The 14,594-nt window shown below is 46.5% G+C and overlaps 1 protein-coding gene across 6 annotated transcripts in view; it reads left to right on the forward strand.

Annotated features, from left to right (window-relative positions):
• ADRA1A (adrenoceptor alpha 1A) overlaps nucleotides 1–14,594 on the forward strand; it is a 111,109-nt gene extending 96,515 nt beyond the window's left edge. The window contains exons 3-5 of one of the 6 annotated variants that reach the window (XR_015250018.1): nucleotides 7,828–8,213; nucleotides 12,706–12,816; nucleotides 12,925–14,594. Coding sequence is in view for 5 of the 6 variants with exons in the window: in XM_025932957.2 (XP_025788742.1) it covers nucleotides 7,828–8,345 (518 nt within the window). In the remaining variant the exon portion in view is untranslated. The other 5 variants (XM_025932957.2, XM_086703410.1, XM_086703411.1 and 2 more) reach the window with 5 other exon arrangements.

Consider the following 14,594-nt stretch of genomic DNA (forward strand, 5'->3'; position numbering starts at 1 on the left):
TCCATGTTGCGTGTTGCATGTGTCCCTCATGGGTGTATCTCATGACCACAGCCCTTGGATGTCTCCTCTCAGCCCTTCTTCCCCTCCAGCTGAGACACAAATCTCCAGGAAGGACATTAGGATGTCCTCCGCAAAACCTAGCCCCAAACCTTGGGTTCCCTCCCTTCCGGTCTGCCGTCTTCCCTTCTGGCGATCCCTCACAGGGTTCCTTAATCATCTCGCTTGACCAAGTGACTGGCCATTTGCAGCAAGATGGATGGAACTGGAGGGTATTATACTAAATGAAATAAGTCAGGCAGAGAAAGACAGATACCATCTCACTTTTGACCACTTCAGTTTTCCTCGACGTTGAATGCTTTTATAGGGGGCAAGGGGTGGCAACGATGGCCTGGTGCAAACCTTTCATTTTACAGACGTGGAAACTGAGGCTCGGGAAGGGAGAGTGGCTCACCCAGCTTTAAACAGCGATCCGCGCCTTCTTGGTCCCTGGTCCCGACGAGGCTGCAGGGTGATGACCGGGCACTGTTGGCTTAACAGTGGTCAAGGCTGGAAGTGAAGAGACGCTCCATGCTCTGCCTCCATAATGCAGGGGTGCTGGGACAGGTGTGGAGGGAAAAGGCAAGTCTTAAAGGTGTTTCAAAGGCAAACGTCAGTGAGGCTTGGGGACCGGTTGCAATGTAAGAAGCAGAGAGGAGGAGGAGGAGGAGTCAAGTACGCATCCTCCTTTCGGACACCGAGCCAGACCCTGGAGTGGCACTCCAGTAAGCACAACAGCCTGGGCCTCTTGCACGCTCCGGAGGGTAAGACGATCAAAGAAAACTTATGTGGGACGGGGTCAAAACGTCCACGCTTCCAGTTGTAACACAAGTAAGTCAGAGGCTGTGATGTACGGCATGTGACCACAGTTCATAACACTGTATTGCAGACTTGAAAGGTGCTAAGAGTAAATCTGAAGAGTCCTCATCACGAGAAAAAAAAAAAAAAGTTTGAGAACGTACAAACCACGACACGCGCCACGGAAGAAAGCAACCACGCCAGGCTGAGGACTACTCTTCTTCAGACCGGGTGGTTGGAGGAAGCTTGTGTGGAGAGATGACATTTCAGACCGGAGACCCGAAACAAGGGTGACCCTAACGAACGTGGTAACGTTTGGGAAATAAACTGGTTCGTGAAAGGAGAGCACTTTTAAGGAAACCACCAGTAAAAGAACAAGACGACGTAATTGCTAGCATTTTCCCAAGTCAAGTTGTGCTTTGTGAAGTAAAGGAGGAAAAAATCTCGCTGGCTTTTGGAAGCGTTTGAATTATGGATTCATTTCAAAAGGAAACACACGGCACGAGGTGCTCTTTAGGGTCTGACACAGCTGGACAAGAGTTCTTCTCCCCCGAGTTATCGCGGGGGTTGGGGCCAAACACAGGTGATCTGGAAGACCCAGTCCCCTTTTCTGAAAGGAGAAATGATGGTTGGGGCTTTGACAACTGGTGAGAGAAGCCTTTTGTAGAGCTTTGATTTGAGCAGCCTGGACTCCTCCAGAGCAAAATCCCTAATTCTGCAAAGCCACGCTTGGCCAGCCAGAAGGGTCTCATAAAGAGTGGCTCCCGATTGGGGTGCCTGGGTGGCTCAGTTGGTTAAGCGTCCGACTCTCATTTTTGGCTCAGGTCATGATCTCGCAGTTCATGGAATCGAGCCCCGCATCGGGCTCTTTGCTGACCTTGTGGAGCCTGTTTGGGATTCCCTCTCCTTGGGATTCACTGACCTTCTCCCCATGCTTGGAACATGCGGGGTGCTTTTCTGCCTCAGGGCCTTTGCATCAACTCTTCCCTCTACCTAGAACACTCAGCTGTTTCTCATCCTTTAGAACAAAACTTAAATTTCACCTCCATCAGGCCTGCCCTGAGCATCAGATCTAAAGAATCCCTCTCTCTCTGCCCCTCCCCCGTCATGCTTTCTCTCTCAAAATAAATAAATTAACTTTTTGAAAAACGTGTCTCCCACTTGCAGAACTGTGAGGTATGAGAGAATGCCTCCCCAGGTGACCTCTTTTCTTGCCTGGGCTAGAAGAAACAGTGGTTCTTGACAACAGAAACCGGAGACTAATGTATCCCAGTCCCTGGGGAAAGAGAAAAGGGCCAGCACTGCCCTCCGCACTGGGCAGTCCCCGTAACGCCCCAGGTTTCTTCTGTTCCGTGCCGTGTGCATCTTTCCCCTACTCACTGCACCCTGCCACACTTCCAGCCTTCCTCTGCTTGACTGCTATCCCAGCTTCCTGCCAGAAAGTTCAGAAAAGACTCAACATATTAACTCTCTGAGAGGAGCAACCATATCATTTCCCTAACACGCGCAAGCCCAGAGCTCAGTTAAAGAGAAAAGAGCAGGTCCTTCTAAAGAGGTGTTGAACTAATATCGTCTTGCCCCATTTGTAAGCTTAATGCTGTCATCAGGATGAACGGGCTCAGTGAGGTACACCGGCCAGCGGTACGGCTGGTTCTCAGTAGCTGGGAGCCAGGCTTAGCCAACTTTTGTGTCCCTGAGACCACAATGAGAAACCAATGGAAGCTGAATCCTGTTTTCTCAGGAAACTGAGTATCCATACATACACAGACTTGTATTTCACTTCATGGGAGTCCTATCCATGAATCTTAAGTTGAGAGCCTGGGGTTCCAGCTCATGGTTCATCTGGCCAGCATTGTTAGATATTCTGACCATCATTCTAGGTGGATAACCTAAAGACGCCTGTCTGGCTGAGGACTGCTCAAAGGTGGTCCCTGGATGAACCTCAGGAGGGCTCAGGCATGTCACTGTGACAGCCAAGCTGGGAGCCCAACCCAGAGACATCTGGTAGATTCTGGGATGATAAGAAACTTGGGCCTGTGCTTACCCTCTGATTCCTATAGCTTTTGGCTAGGATTTTGTTCAACGGGGCAGAGTTTGCTTCTTGGTAAGAAGATGCCAACCGACCTGGCCTGAATGTTGCTTGGACCGGGACTTCCTGGTCTGGGGAGCTGGCCGCCTCTTCGTAGGACAGCTTGGATCTCTCCTCTGTTCATTGGATGCATACCAGTCACATTAGACTGGTACCACACTCACAGAGAGACCACTGGTTGGACGGGGAGAAACAATGAGGGTCATTTTCTCCCATGGTCACATAACATTAGCTGCTTCTTTTGGAGTCCACAGTTTTTTTAATTGGAGTCATCTAAACCCCAAGTTTCAGAATGTGATACCCTGCAGATGGGCTGTTCCAAGATCATCGCCCACTGTGCTTTTTTCCAGTGTCTGAAGAGTACTTTACGGGTTTTTAAATGCTGTCATTACTGATGGTGCTGCTCTCCTCCCCTTTGCGTCTCATTATCTCTGAAAGACCTGTCATCATCCTATGACAACAGCTGGACCTAATTGCCATTAACACATCCGTGCCATGGTGGGGTTGCTAAATGGCACACAACGCCAGGAGCAGAAATGGGTGAAGCAGAGCAGAGTCTGGGTCTGGGCCTGGCGGGACCACAGATGAGCCAGGTGATTTTGTGGGAACCATTCCTCTCCTCGGCCTTACCGTCTTCATCTGTTAAGGAAGGAAGGCAGTGGTGGCTAGGCTCTACGTTTCTGCAAGTCTCCGCATTCTGGCATTCCGTGACTCCAGCTAATTAGGGCTTATCATAACCCAGAGTCTCTCAAAGTTGTCATTAAGGTAAATGTCAAGTTTTCAGGTGGGTGAAATGAAGCATGGAAGCTGGGAGGTAAGAACTGAGAAGACTGACTCATAGCTTTCTGCTTCCATACCAAGTCACCCTGATTCTGAGAGAGTTGAACTGCAGAGGAAGCTTCTAATTACCAGTGCTGGGTTGGAATTTGAGAACTCCATTTGTATCCTCACCGCCTTTTAGAGTGAGCTGCGCTGGCAGAAAACTCATTAAGGAGACCAACACTGGCAGAAAAATTGGTTTTCTCTTGTGTTGGGGGCATTGAGAGAAAACACCTAAAATGTGACTAGAAGTGGCCAAGACTTAATGTCCATGGCTCCCAGTGTCCCCTGTCATAAGCCTACAGATGAAGCCTGGATCAGAAATGAAAGGTCACGTGTTCCCAATGGAGAGGACACTGAGTGACGAGTCATAAATGGTGTCATTTGAAATCATCAGCTTCAATTTCCCCTTGAAATCCAGAGGCCTTGACAGTGGAGGTGAGGATTCTGAACATTCACTTCAAGGGTGCAGATGTTAATGGTGCTTGGGGATGAACTCATCTGATCAACTTTCAGTTGACCAAGATGTTTGGAGGGTCTCCAAAAGAAAAGAGTCAGAAATTCTGTAGCAGGACCAAATGGTGGAAGGGAACTCAGTGGAATGGTGAAAGAGTCCCTAGGGACTCGAGGCTTTTCCAAAGCTCTAGACTTTACCCAGGCGGGTGCACAAGCAAGGGATGACCTGACCTGAAGGGGGAGGGGTTCAGAGAAGTAAGCTGGGAGCAGTTTGCTCCCTTCGAAGCGGAGTCTGAACAGGGAGTGCTGAGGAACACAAGAAACCAATGGAGACAAGAGACATAGAAGCCCCTATGCTCACGTGGGTAACTCAAAACTCTGGCTCTTCCTAGGAAGCCCGATGAGAAAAACTATAGTGTTAGATACCAGATGATGCAGCAAGGAGAAAACGATAGTGAAACCCTATTACAGAGAAAACCAGAGGGTTGAACAGAAGCTGGGCAGAAAAAGGGAAAGAAAAAAGAGCAGCAGAAGAAGGAAAGCACCAGCAAGAATAGAAATACAGGGCTACAGCTGTCAAGCAGAGAAGAAAGCCAGGCCACGTCCAGGAAGCAGAATCATGGAGAGGACAGGGGTCGGCCATTCAATCAGTAGTAACTGGGAGGAGGCCTTCGAGATGCAAGCACTGTGCTGGGTTCTAGAGCTCCCCGAGCGAGCAACCCTGATACAGCACAGGTTCAGATGGGGCTTATGGTCTAGTCAGAGGTACCCAGGTCAGAGGCGCCCAGATCAGAGATGTCAGTCCCCCAACCGGTGGGTTCGTCCCTGGTGCCCCACGCCATGGTGGGTGGAAAGCAGGGGGTAACACGATCCAGGAGCCTTCCCATCCTAAAAAGCATCGTCATCATCAAGAAGAAAGGGATCTGAGAAGAAATGGAAGCTGGGGATAGAAATAGTGGGGATTGCCAAGAAGACAGTGCCTGAGTGGGAAGGTTTGGACAGAGGAGGATGGCTGGATGAAGGGACCCCACTCGGGACCAGGCAGCAGCAACTGTTTTCCAAGCCGGATCCCAGCACAATCTGCCCTTCCTAGGGGAGGAAAAATGAACGGCAAAAAGAGATTGAAAGATGTGAATAAGGAGGGAAACACCCCATGCTGGCTTTTCTCACCTTTTTGTAAGTTCCTGAAGGAAGTGCAGTTGTGAGTACCTCTCCTAATTTCCGCCAGCAGCTGCTGAAAGAGAATCACCCCCAAGGGAGGATGAACATCGCCAGCAGGAGAAGTGGATCCCACGACCTGCTCCTGTGGGATTGTCAGATTGGGAATGGGCAGATAGACTAGGTTTAGATACATCCAGGTGCTGTCACACACTTAATGGAATAAATTAAAAGGGGTCATTTATGGAAAGGCCTCTTGTCCAGAAAAATCTCCCAATCAGTCTGAAAAGCCAACGTCTAGAGACTTACTTAAATTACCCAAGACAGTATGTCCAGAACATTAAAGCTGGAGACCATCTGACATTCCAATCTTGGTGTAAATGCATTTTAACCACCTCCCTGTCTCACCCTATACCCTAGCTGCAGGGAGGAGATGGTGTTTTGAGCACATAAAAGGGGAGACCAGTATTTACCTCTTAAATTGTGGACACAGCAGGAAGGCCAGTATAGAGAAAGCCCAAGCGCTCAGCTCTGGGTCCGCCAGGCCTGGAGTTCAAGGAGGTTCAAGGGACGGAAGAGATTTATTGAGATTTATGAATGCAAAACTGGGCTCTGTGAGCATAGTGACCTCGAAGGGATTGTGGGAAATTCCAGGGTTCCCAAATCCCTTTATTAGCATTCACATTCACAATTCATATATATTTTTTCTTTGCTATTGACATTTTTCAAATAAGAGAAATACACTCCCCTGCCTACCTGATTTACAGAATGGTGAGATCCCCAGACAAGGTGTGCCCTGTTCATACATCCTCATTAAGCCCAGGCCAAGACATGTCTTTGTGAAGAGTGTTCACTTAATCATGTCACTGGCACTGTTAGAAAGAAATAGTGGACAATATAGGCATCATAATGTTAAGATGATTTTTCTTTTCTAGAACTGACCGTATTCACACAAAACCACCAGTCATGTTGGCAATGGCCACTTTCTCCACCCCTCAAATGAAGCTTGAAAACACATCTCTCCAATTTCGCTTCCCCCAACTGTACACTTCACTCCCCATACACCATCTTCTTTCCCAAGAGACGTGTTATTCCAGTATATTTTGAGATCCCGTAAGGGAACATAGGTCCTAAAGTTTTAGAGGTAATAAATGCTCCCATAACCACCGTCCCATTTTGTCTTCTTCGGTTCTGCAATATTTAAGTTCACTTTTTGCTTGTAGTTGTGAGATCCGCTGCTAAATTTCAAGACAACGTTTGCCAGAGTGGATTTTCAGTGCACCCAGTAGTCTGTCATGACTCTGATGGGTCTGTCAAGCAGAGAGAAAAAGAGAGACAGGAAATCAAGATCTTAGGCTGAAGCAAAAGAAAAAAAAGGTTGTGCAGAGAATAAAGAACACCGTGAGTCCTTTACCCATCCCTACATTAGTGATTATCCATGAAGCTTGCGACAACCTCTTCGATCATTATTTTTTACATTTGAAAATTGACAAATTAAACAAGATAACCCCTAAGACTGTTCATGCGTTAAGTCTCCATGGCTTTGTCACTGTGCTACCAAGAGCTACGTGACGGTTACTGTATAAGATGTAAAGAGGTCTGCAACTTGGTTCCTCCCGTGTAAATTAATGGATAAGACTTGAACAGGTAAAGAGGATGGGAAGGAGCATTTGAGACATCGGGTCCCAACTTAAGAGGACAAAAAATGGGCAACAGTTGCAGGAAAGCAGTGCATGCGGTTAGAGTAAATATATTAATGGCAGAAAGCTAGCTTACGTGGAGTACTTTGGAAGACCCTGAAGGTCAAGTGACTGACAAGCATTTGGCAGCCATTACAGCATGTCGAGCAGGGAGGCCTCAAAAGGCAGCATCAAAAATAATCGGCATAATTTCAGCGTGGTAGAAAACCACTGGCCAAAAGTTGGCAAAGCCAGTATTTTGTGCATGCTGGATTCTCATTAAAACATACAACTCCCCTGCTCAGGAGAGAAGAGATTCGCAATTATTTAGGCTGTGTCTATATAACACCCCATCGAGGAACAAAGGGCATATTTAGGTATTCCCATTTCGATATGGATTATTTTAATGAATTCCAACTTGTTTTTAAATTCAGTCAAAACAACTTGCATGTGCCGACTCAGCCTAAATTTCATCGTCTTATTATTTAAAGTTGCGTCGCCGCCATCACGTGGTGTTTCATCATGGAGAACTGGTGCATACCCACCCGATGGGTCGGTTCCCTTAATATGTATTGCACATGTGAACCAGGTGAGAAGGGTCTCTGAGGATACTACGAAAGGGCTACATTCAGAGGGGCTAGCCGGTCAAATGAGAAACCCAAGTGCATTTGGAATCATTTGAAACATTTTAGAGATACGAAAGTATGTGTGTGCTTTTATTTGCTTGTTTCCCTAGCCAATTGGCCTGTTGGCTTGCAAATAATGTGTATGACTCTGTGTGTTTTCTTCTAGGGTCTTTCTTCCCTGATTTCAAGCCCTCAGAAACAGTTTTTAAAATAGCGTTTTGGCTCGGATACCTAAACAGCTGCATCAACCCTATTATATACCCATGCTCCAGTCAAGAGTTTAAAAAGGCCTTTCAGAATGTCTTGAGAATCCAGTGTCTCCGCAGAAAGCAATCTTCCAAACACGCCCTGAGCTATACCCTGCACCCACCCAGCCATGCCCTGGAGGGCCAACACAAGGACCTGGTGCGCATTCCAGTGGGATCGGGAGAGACCTTCTATAAGATCTCCAAGACGGATGGGGTCTGTGAGTGGAAATTTTTCTCTTCGATGCCGCGTGAATCTGCCAGGATTACAGTGTCCAAAGACCAATCAGCCTGCACCACAGCCCGGGTGAGAAGTAAAAGCTTTTTGCAGGTGTGCTGCTGTATGGGGCCCTCGACCCCCAGCCATGGAGAGAACCACCAAGTTCCAACCATTAAGATCCACACCATCTCCCTCAGTGAAAATGGGGAGGAAGTCTAGAGGACAGGAAAGGTCAGAAGGAAGGCAGGGGGCGGGGGATGATCTTAGGCACCCACCCCACTTCCTACTCGGAAGGCCAGTTCACTCTTCCTGGATGACAAGACGGGCCCATCAGACCAGGGACCATGTGGGAACGGGGTGGGGGAGGAGACCTTGGGCAGTGGGTAAGGCTCAGGGAAGAAGGGGGATGTGACACGACCATCCAGCTCTAAATGACGATAAACAGCATTTCCTTGAGGCTAATGCTCTCGCGGTCATCCTCTGAGGCCGCTTTCCACGTCTGGCCCTTGCAACGAAAACCACCATGGGAAACAGAATGTCATACACAATCCAAAAGACTATAAATATAAGGTTATGATTTCATCACGAATATTTTGAGCACACACTCTAAGTTTGGAGCTATTTCTTGATGGAGTGAGGGGGATTTTATTCTCAGGCTAAACTTACTGACAGCCACGTTGGATATTTACAAGGAGAGGGCCTGGAGAGGAAGAGCCTTAAGATGGAGGCCAACATCCAGGCACATTCTTTCGAGAGCGCGTTTTAAACTCCACCATTTCTGATCTGTCCAGTTTGCTTAACTTGGGTGAAACGTGGCAGTGAGGTTTACCTTTTGCAGCAGTTTGACTGGATGCTGCCCCTGATTCCCTAAAGATGAGGGGGAGGGGGGCACTCATATTGCCTCGGAATTAATGGAGGCACATCCTCTATGCTCGGGTCTAGATAGTTGGGGAAAAGGTGGCTTTTCCTGATAGGAGACAGTAGAGGTAAGGGCCCGTTTTTTCAACTTACTGCTACAGAAAAAATTCCAGTAGCCAATGCCAAGATCAAATCGAGGAAGGCTTCTTGTGAAACCTACTTAAAGATCAAGAGGTTGGGGTGGAGTGGGTGCTGATTTCATGCTAAGAGGCTGCATACTTACTGCACAGCCTTTTTGATGTGGCTTAGAAAGGCTTTTCTTGGCAAATGGCTTACTTTTTCCAGAACTCCATTATGAAAATTCAGAGCTTGCAGTCCTTTGAAAGGCACATCCTGACTTCCGTTTTTTCTCAGCTGCTTCGCTACCGCATAATGAATGAGGTTCAAGGTCCTGAATGCACATGCAGCCTGGTGGAATGAGCCTTATGATCCAGGGATACCCTTCCCGAACTTTGAAAGATATACACGCTTAGCTTGAGAGGAGACTGACTGGTCACCAGAAAACCATCTAAAGGAGGAATTTGCAAATAGTTTTTGACAGAGGCCCACTGCTTCTGGTAAAAGATCCAGGAACCTGTTCACTTCATCTATCCCCACTTTCTACAGGGATGTGGGGAACTTGCTTTATGTGTTCCAAATTTTGGTAAACCTTCATAACTCTGAATATTACTAAAGATGAAGATGATTATGATATGCAAAAATTAAAATATTTTTCACGTGCCACAGTAAGAATTTAAAATAAGACTTACGTTTTTAGAATAATTCTGGACTAGAATCACTGGTATAAAAACTACTGGTCAACCATTTCTGTGGCCTCTTCCCCCCCACTTGAGTAATTTCCTCTTAAGAATTCCCAAGGAGATTGCAGCCCTTGTTTAACTTTCACAGCAAAGGTAGGAGCTTGTGATCTTTTCTTCTTCCCTCGCAGCACAATGATAATTTCTTCAAGTGCGCCTTGAAGGCTAATACCTTTGCACAGTGCCATGGGGCGGGGGCGGCGGATGTTTGCATGTGGATTTGAGTTTGTGGCTGGTTGTGCCGGGAACTAAAATATTTTGCCTTTTCAACCCTTTCTGGAGAATGTCCTCTTGCTGACCAGACACACACACTATGTATGCCTTGTGCTTATAACTTTGATTCTGGCATTAGATATTGGCTGGATTTTTAGACTCTGGGCCTGTCTGCATGTCCCATAACAGCTCTACCAGATGTGGGTGTCCTATTATGGATGTAAGCATCAAGAAAGGACTTGAACATACAAAACTTCTCTTCTGCCTTGATAGGAAAGATAAGTTTCATTGTTGACAAGAGTTTCGTCCAGGATCTGAATTTTAAAAACCACTTTTCCCAGGCTCCCTTTTACAGGAACAGCATCCCCGGGAAAAGAATGGTAAATGTTTTGTTTCCGTAAAATACGGCTCTCTTAGACACATTTCCAGACACGTGTAAATTTTAGGTTTTATTTGGGGAGGGAGGGGATGGGGAGGAGCAGAGAGACAGGAGAGAGAGAATCCCAAGCAGGCTCTGCACAGCCCCCACAGGGTTCGATCTCATGACCGTGAGAGCGTGACCTGAGCCCACATCAAGAGTTGAATGCTTAACTGACTGAGTCACCCAGGTGCCCCTAAATGTTGGATTTTAGAAAGCTAAGGATCACCAGAAAGCCAGCATTAATGCCATTTCTAATCAAAACAAGCAGCTAGAAAATCTTTCGGTCATCAGATAAAAGCCATGACAATTGTATTCATGTGAAACTATCCATAAATAAATTATCTGCTACACACTTCACCAACCACACTCCCTCCAGGGAAGCAAACTTTAACATTTATTTCCTTTCCCATAACATGATATTAAGTATAAACATGCCAATTTTACAAGAAATCGATAATGTCACCCAAGACTTAGTCAAAGTGGGATAAACAATACTTGAGTTATTTTTTACTCATCCACAAAAATCTCTGTACCTTTGAGCATGCCAAAAACTCTCCAAAATGGTCACAGTTAAACAAATGATTGTCATATTTATACTCACATGTTTACTGCTTCTATTTGTAGTTTGAAGACTTTACCCAGAGTAACAGTGGTCAAAATGTTTTCTCAAATGTGTTATAAAAAGCAGTTGCTTTGAGACTCTCTGAACATCACAAAGAATCAACTTGACATAATGGGATGGGCAAAATTTGAGTTGCTTCTGCAGTTCAAATTGCATGCCTTAAGAAAGACCTTGGATGTCTGTACTCAGACATTTCCCCAAGTTACTGCAAGGATTTCAGGAGAGCACTTTGCTTGTCACAGTTTTCTTCCTCTTGCCTCACTTGTGTCTCATCCAAGACCACTCTGCTGTCATCATTTTGTGTATGCTAACGCTCCCCAAAATATTAAGGCTTTGAACTCTCACTACCTACCTGGGATCATCCATCCATGGTGGACAGCGATGTTTGGGTAAATAAATATATTCTTAAGGCTTTTTTGTTAGGTTCTTTGGTGCGCCAGGCATTGGCAGGGCGTCTTGTACCCCGTTATCTCTAAATCTCATATCAATTTCACGTTTCTATTTTAGAGATAAAAATCTGAGCGTTAAGAGTGATTAAAGATTTGCTGTAGGCCAGTGAGGGACCATGATTCAGTCCTGGAGCTGCCTATAACGCTAAAGTCTTACCTGTTTCTCCCAGTGCCTCTGCCCCCTAATTAGTAGGGGTGAATGCTCCCCAGTTTAGATTGGATATGCTGAGGATACGAAACTACACCCAAATGTTTTAATGTCTTGTCTCTTTGGGATTTGCCTTCCATTTAACCTCAGTAAATGTGTTGCCCAACTCCACCCCAGCCAAATCCCCCAAACAGATCATAATTAGAGGATCTCGTGTGTACAATTCTACCTTTCAGACTGCAACAATTTTTAGGGAATAATGACACGGTAAGTTATTCAGGCCTGGCAAGAAAGACAAATTATATCAAACTGGGAGAAGATGGGCATATAAGAGAATGCAGAAGAGGCTTCATTGACCCAGAATGGCAAAACACGGTTGTGGGTATGGCAAAACACATTGTGTAGTAAGTTGATGTTCTTGACTACCAGCCACAGTTAATTGGCACACCTTCAGGAAGTAGATCTCTTTTCAAAACAGACCAAAAACAGATACAACATTACTCTCACCTGTATTCCAACGTCATTTGGGGTTGTGTTTTTTGTTTTGTTTTGTTTTGTTTTGTTTTTGAGTCGAAGAGAGAGAAGGAATTGTAGCTATATCTCCAGGAATTACGGAGCCCAGAGAGCATATCAATCATGTGGATTTCATATCAGTCCCTATAAGGAAATGGCTCAGAATGCTGATCCCCAGGTAGCCAGACACATAGGCAACCCTTGAAAATGAAGAATCAGGTGGCATCCGTGGCTATGGATTAGCTGGCATTCACCTGTTCTTGGATTTCCTTTTGCAAATGAAAGCTTTATGCCCTGAGTATCTCAGATTGCCTCACCCCCTCAAAGTGAACTGTCACGCAGACCTTCTGACCCAGTAGGTCTCGTGGTCCCGGCCTGGGAACGAGAACATTTTCGGAACTATCTGCCGGGGCAGGTAATCATTCGCTCATTAATCGCAGCTACTTGATCACGGCTTGACAAACATTCTCATTTGCTTCTGGGGTTGGTTCTGCACAGGTCCCCTTGCCAAAAGAGATGCTGCCTCTGCGTATGAGTGCTTGTTGACTTAATTAAGGAAAGAGCTCTGCTCGTCAGCAAAAGGGAGAAGGGAGCCCAAGCACATGGAAGGTAACTCCGCCAGCAAAACTAGGGTGACCCAAAAGAAGGCAGTGGTGGCCAGTAGGAAGGCATCAGAGGTGTGCTCACCGTTGATCTGATTTCTTTTTATACTACTAGGACTTTTAACCATGAAACTGCCTGCACACAGCTCCGGTCCAGCCCGATTGGAACACACTGTTGGCACCTGCTCCTTGTCTACGTGCTGTGCTGGGGAGCAGGGCTGAGCCCAGGCTGCTGTGGGGTCCACCATCTTCAAAAGGCAATGACAACAGTGGCCTCCTGGCCCTCCAAAGTCCCCGCAAGATGAATGAGTGGAGATGACTTTGGGGGCTGGGCTGGCAAAAAGCAAATTAGGATTTCGGCAGAGGACACCCAGCCCCTTGCCGTTGCCCCCATCTGCCTTGCTTCCCTCATGCCTCCCAAGACCCAGATGTCATGGGGGCTGAGGGTGGAACCCATCTGCCCTGTGCAGGAAAATGTCATTTCTTCTTTGCTGCTGCAATATGGATTCCGGAGTCTCCCGCCTAAAAGGAAAGCTATGGCGGTGGGCAGGGGGCAGTGTTGAGAAGGAAGGGAAGACCTACCCCGGGGCATCGCTCAAAGCGGGATGCATGGTTTAGTAATATTTGCTACAACTGATAAGCAAGGAACTGCCCTGAAGCTGGTTGCTTCTCTGTTTCCCAAAACAAAATGATTATCTTTCCTTTCCGTGTCGCTCAGTCATTAATTCCATCACTGTCCCTTGATATCATAGTCAACGTAGCCACCTCATAAGCTGGAAATGCTTAGTGTTAAACTATGAGAAGTAGAGACTTGATCAGGTAAGAAGAAATCTAAGAGCAAATCCATACTGTGTTTGCAGGAAAAAAATAATGAAGGCACCGACCTGTTAAAAAGCCCAGGTACAGTAGGTGCATTCGGATGCAACAGAAAAGAAGCTAAAACAGAAAGTCCCAGTGTGAGCTTAGTATTTCCTTCCGTTTATGTAACGCTTTGTACTTGTCCAGGTAATTTCGCCTATCTCGGGTCATTCCTGTGAAGGACAGAGAGAAGGAAGGGTGTATTATCTCTACTGAACACATGGAGAAACAAGGGGGCATAGAGATTTAAGGATGCTTTGAATAGCCCCATATCCAACCTCTGACTCCTCTTTTCGTGATGCCCTCAGTATCCCCAAGGTCCACTGTGTTTCTTGGGACCGTGAATTTCATATGTCACTCATTTGTCTCTGATCCACATTTTCAGTTCCATTGTCACCTTCTCTGCTATTACATCCTTGCCAGCGGCTGGCCAGTGCAAGATTGTCCTAGGGGCTCAGTGCACATTTGTCTCTGTTTTCCTTATTGGCTAAAGGACAAGCAAATGTGATTCTGTTCTGTCTCCCCAGATAGGCAGGACCAGAGCCAAGGAAGTAAGCAGAGCAGGGGGCTCTTGGCTTCCTCAATAGGGTGACACTGTAAGGCAAAGCCAGCAGTGATTAACAACCTAGGGACCTCAGGAATGCAAAGATGGAAAAGGGACTTTCTGGAAGGCTCAGGTGAGCCTGAGGGTGGTTGTTACAGTACTGTTTTGTCATTGTCGGCAAACTGCCCTCTTCCTCTCCTGCACCGGGCACTGCATTTGGCACAAAAAAATACTTAAGAGGCACAGGCAGTCCCCAGCTGGGTGTGTTCCAAGTTCATCTGTTGCAAAGTCAAGAATGCGTGTTGCCAAGTAGCATTGTTATAGATGGGGGAGGGGAGGGGTGTTCCCAAACCAACTAAAAAATAAAAAATCTATTTAATGTA

This window comes from Puma concolor, chromosome B1, assembly GCF_028749965.1.
Source record: "Puma concolor isolate L17-30 chromosome B1, mPumCon1.1.hap2, whole genome shotgun sequence".
NCBI classification, from domain to species: domain Eukaryota; kingdom Metazoa; phylum Chordata; class Mammalia; order Carnivora; family Felidae; genus Puma; species Puma concolor.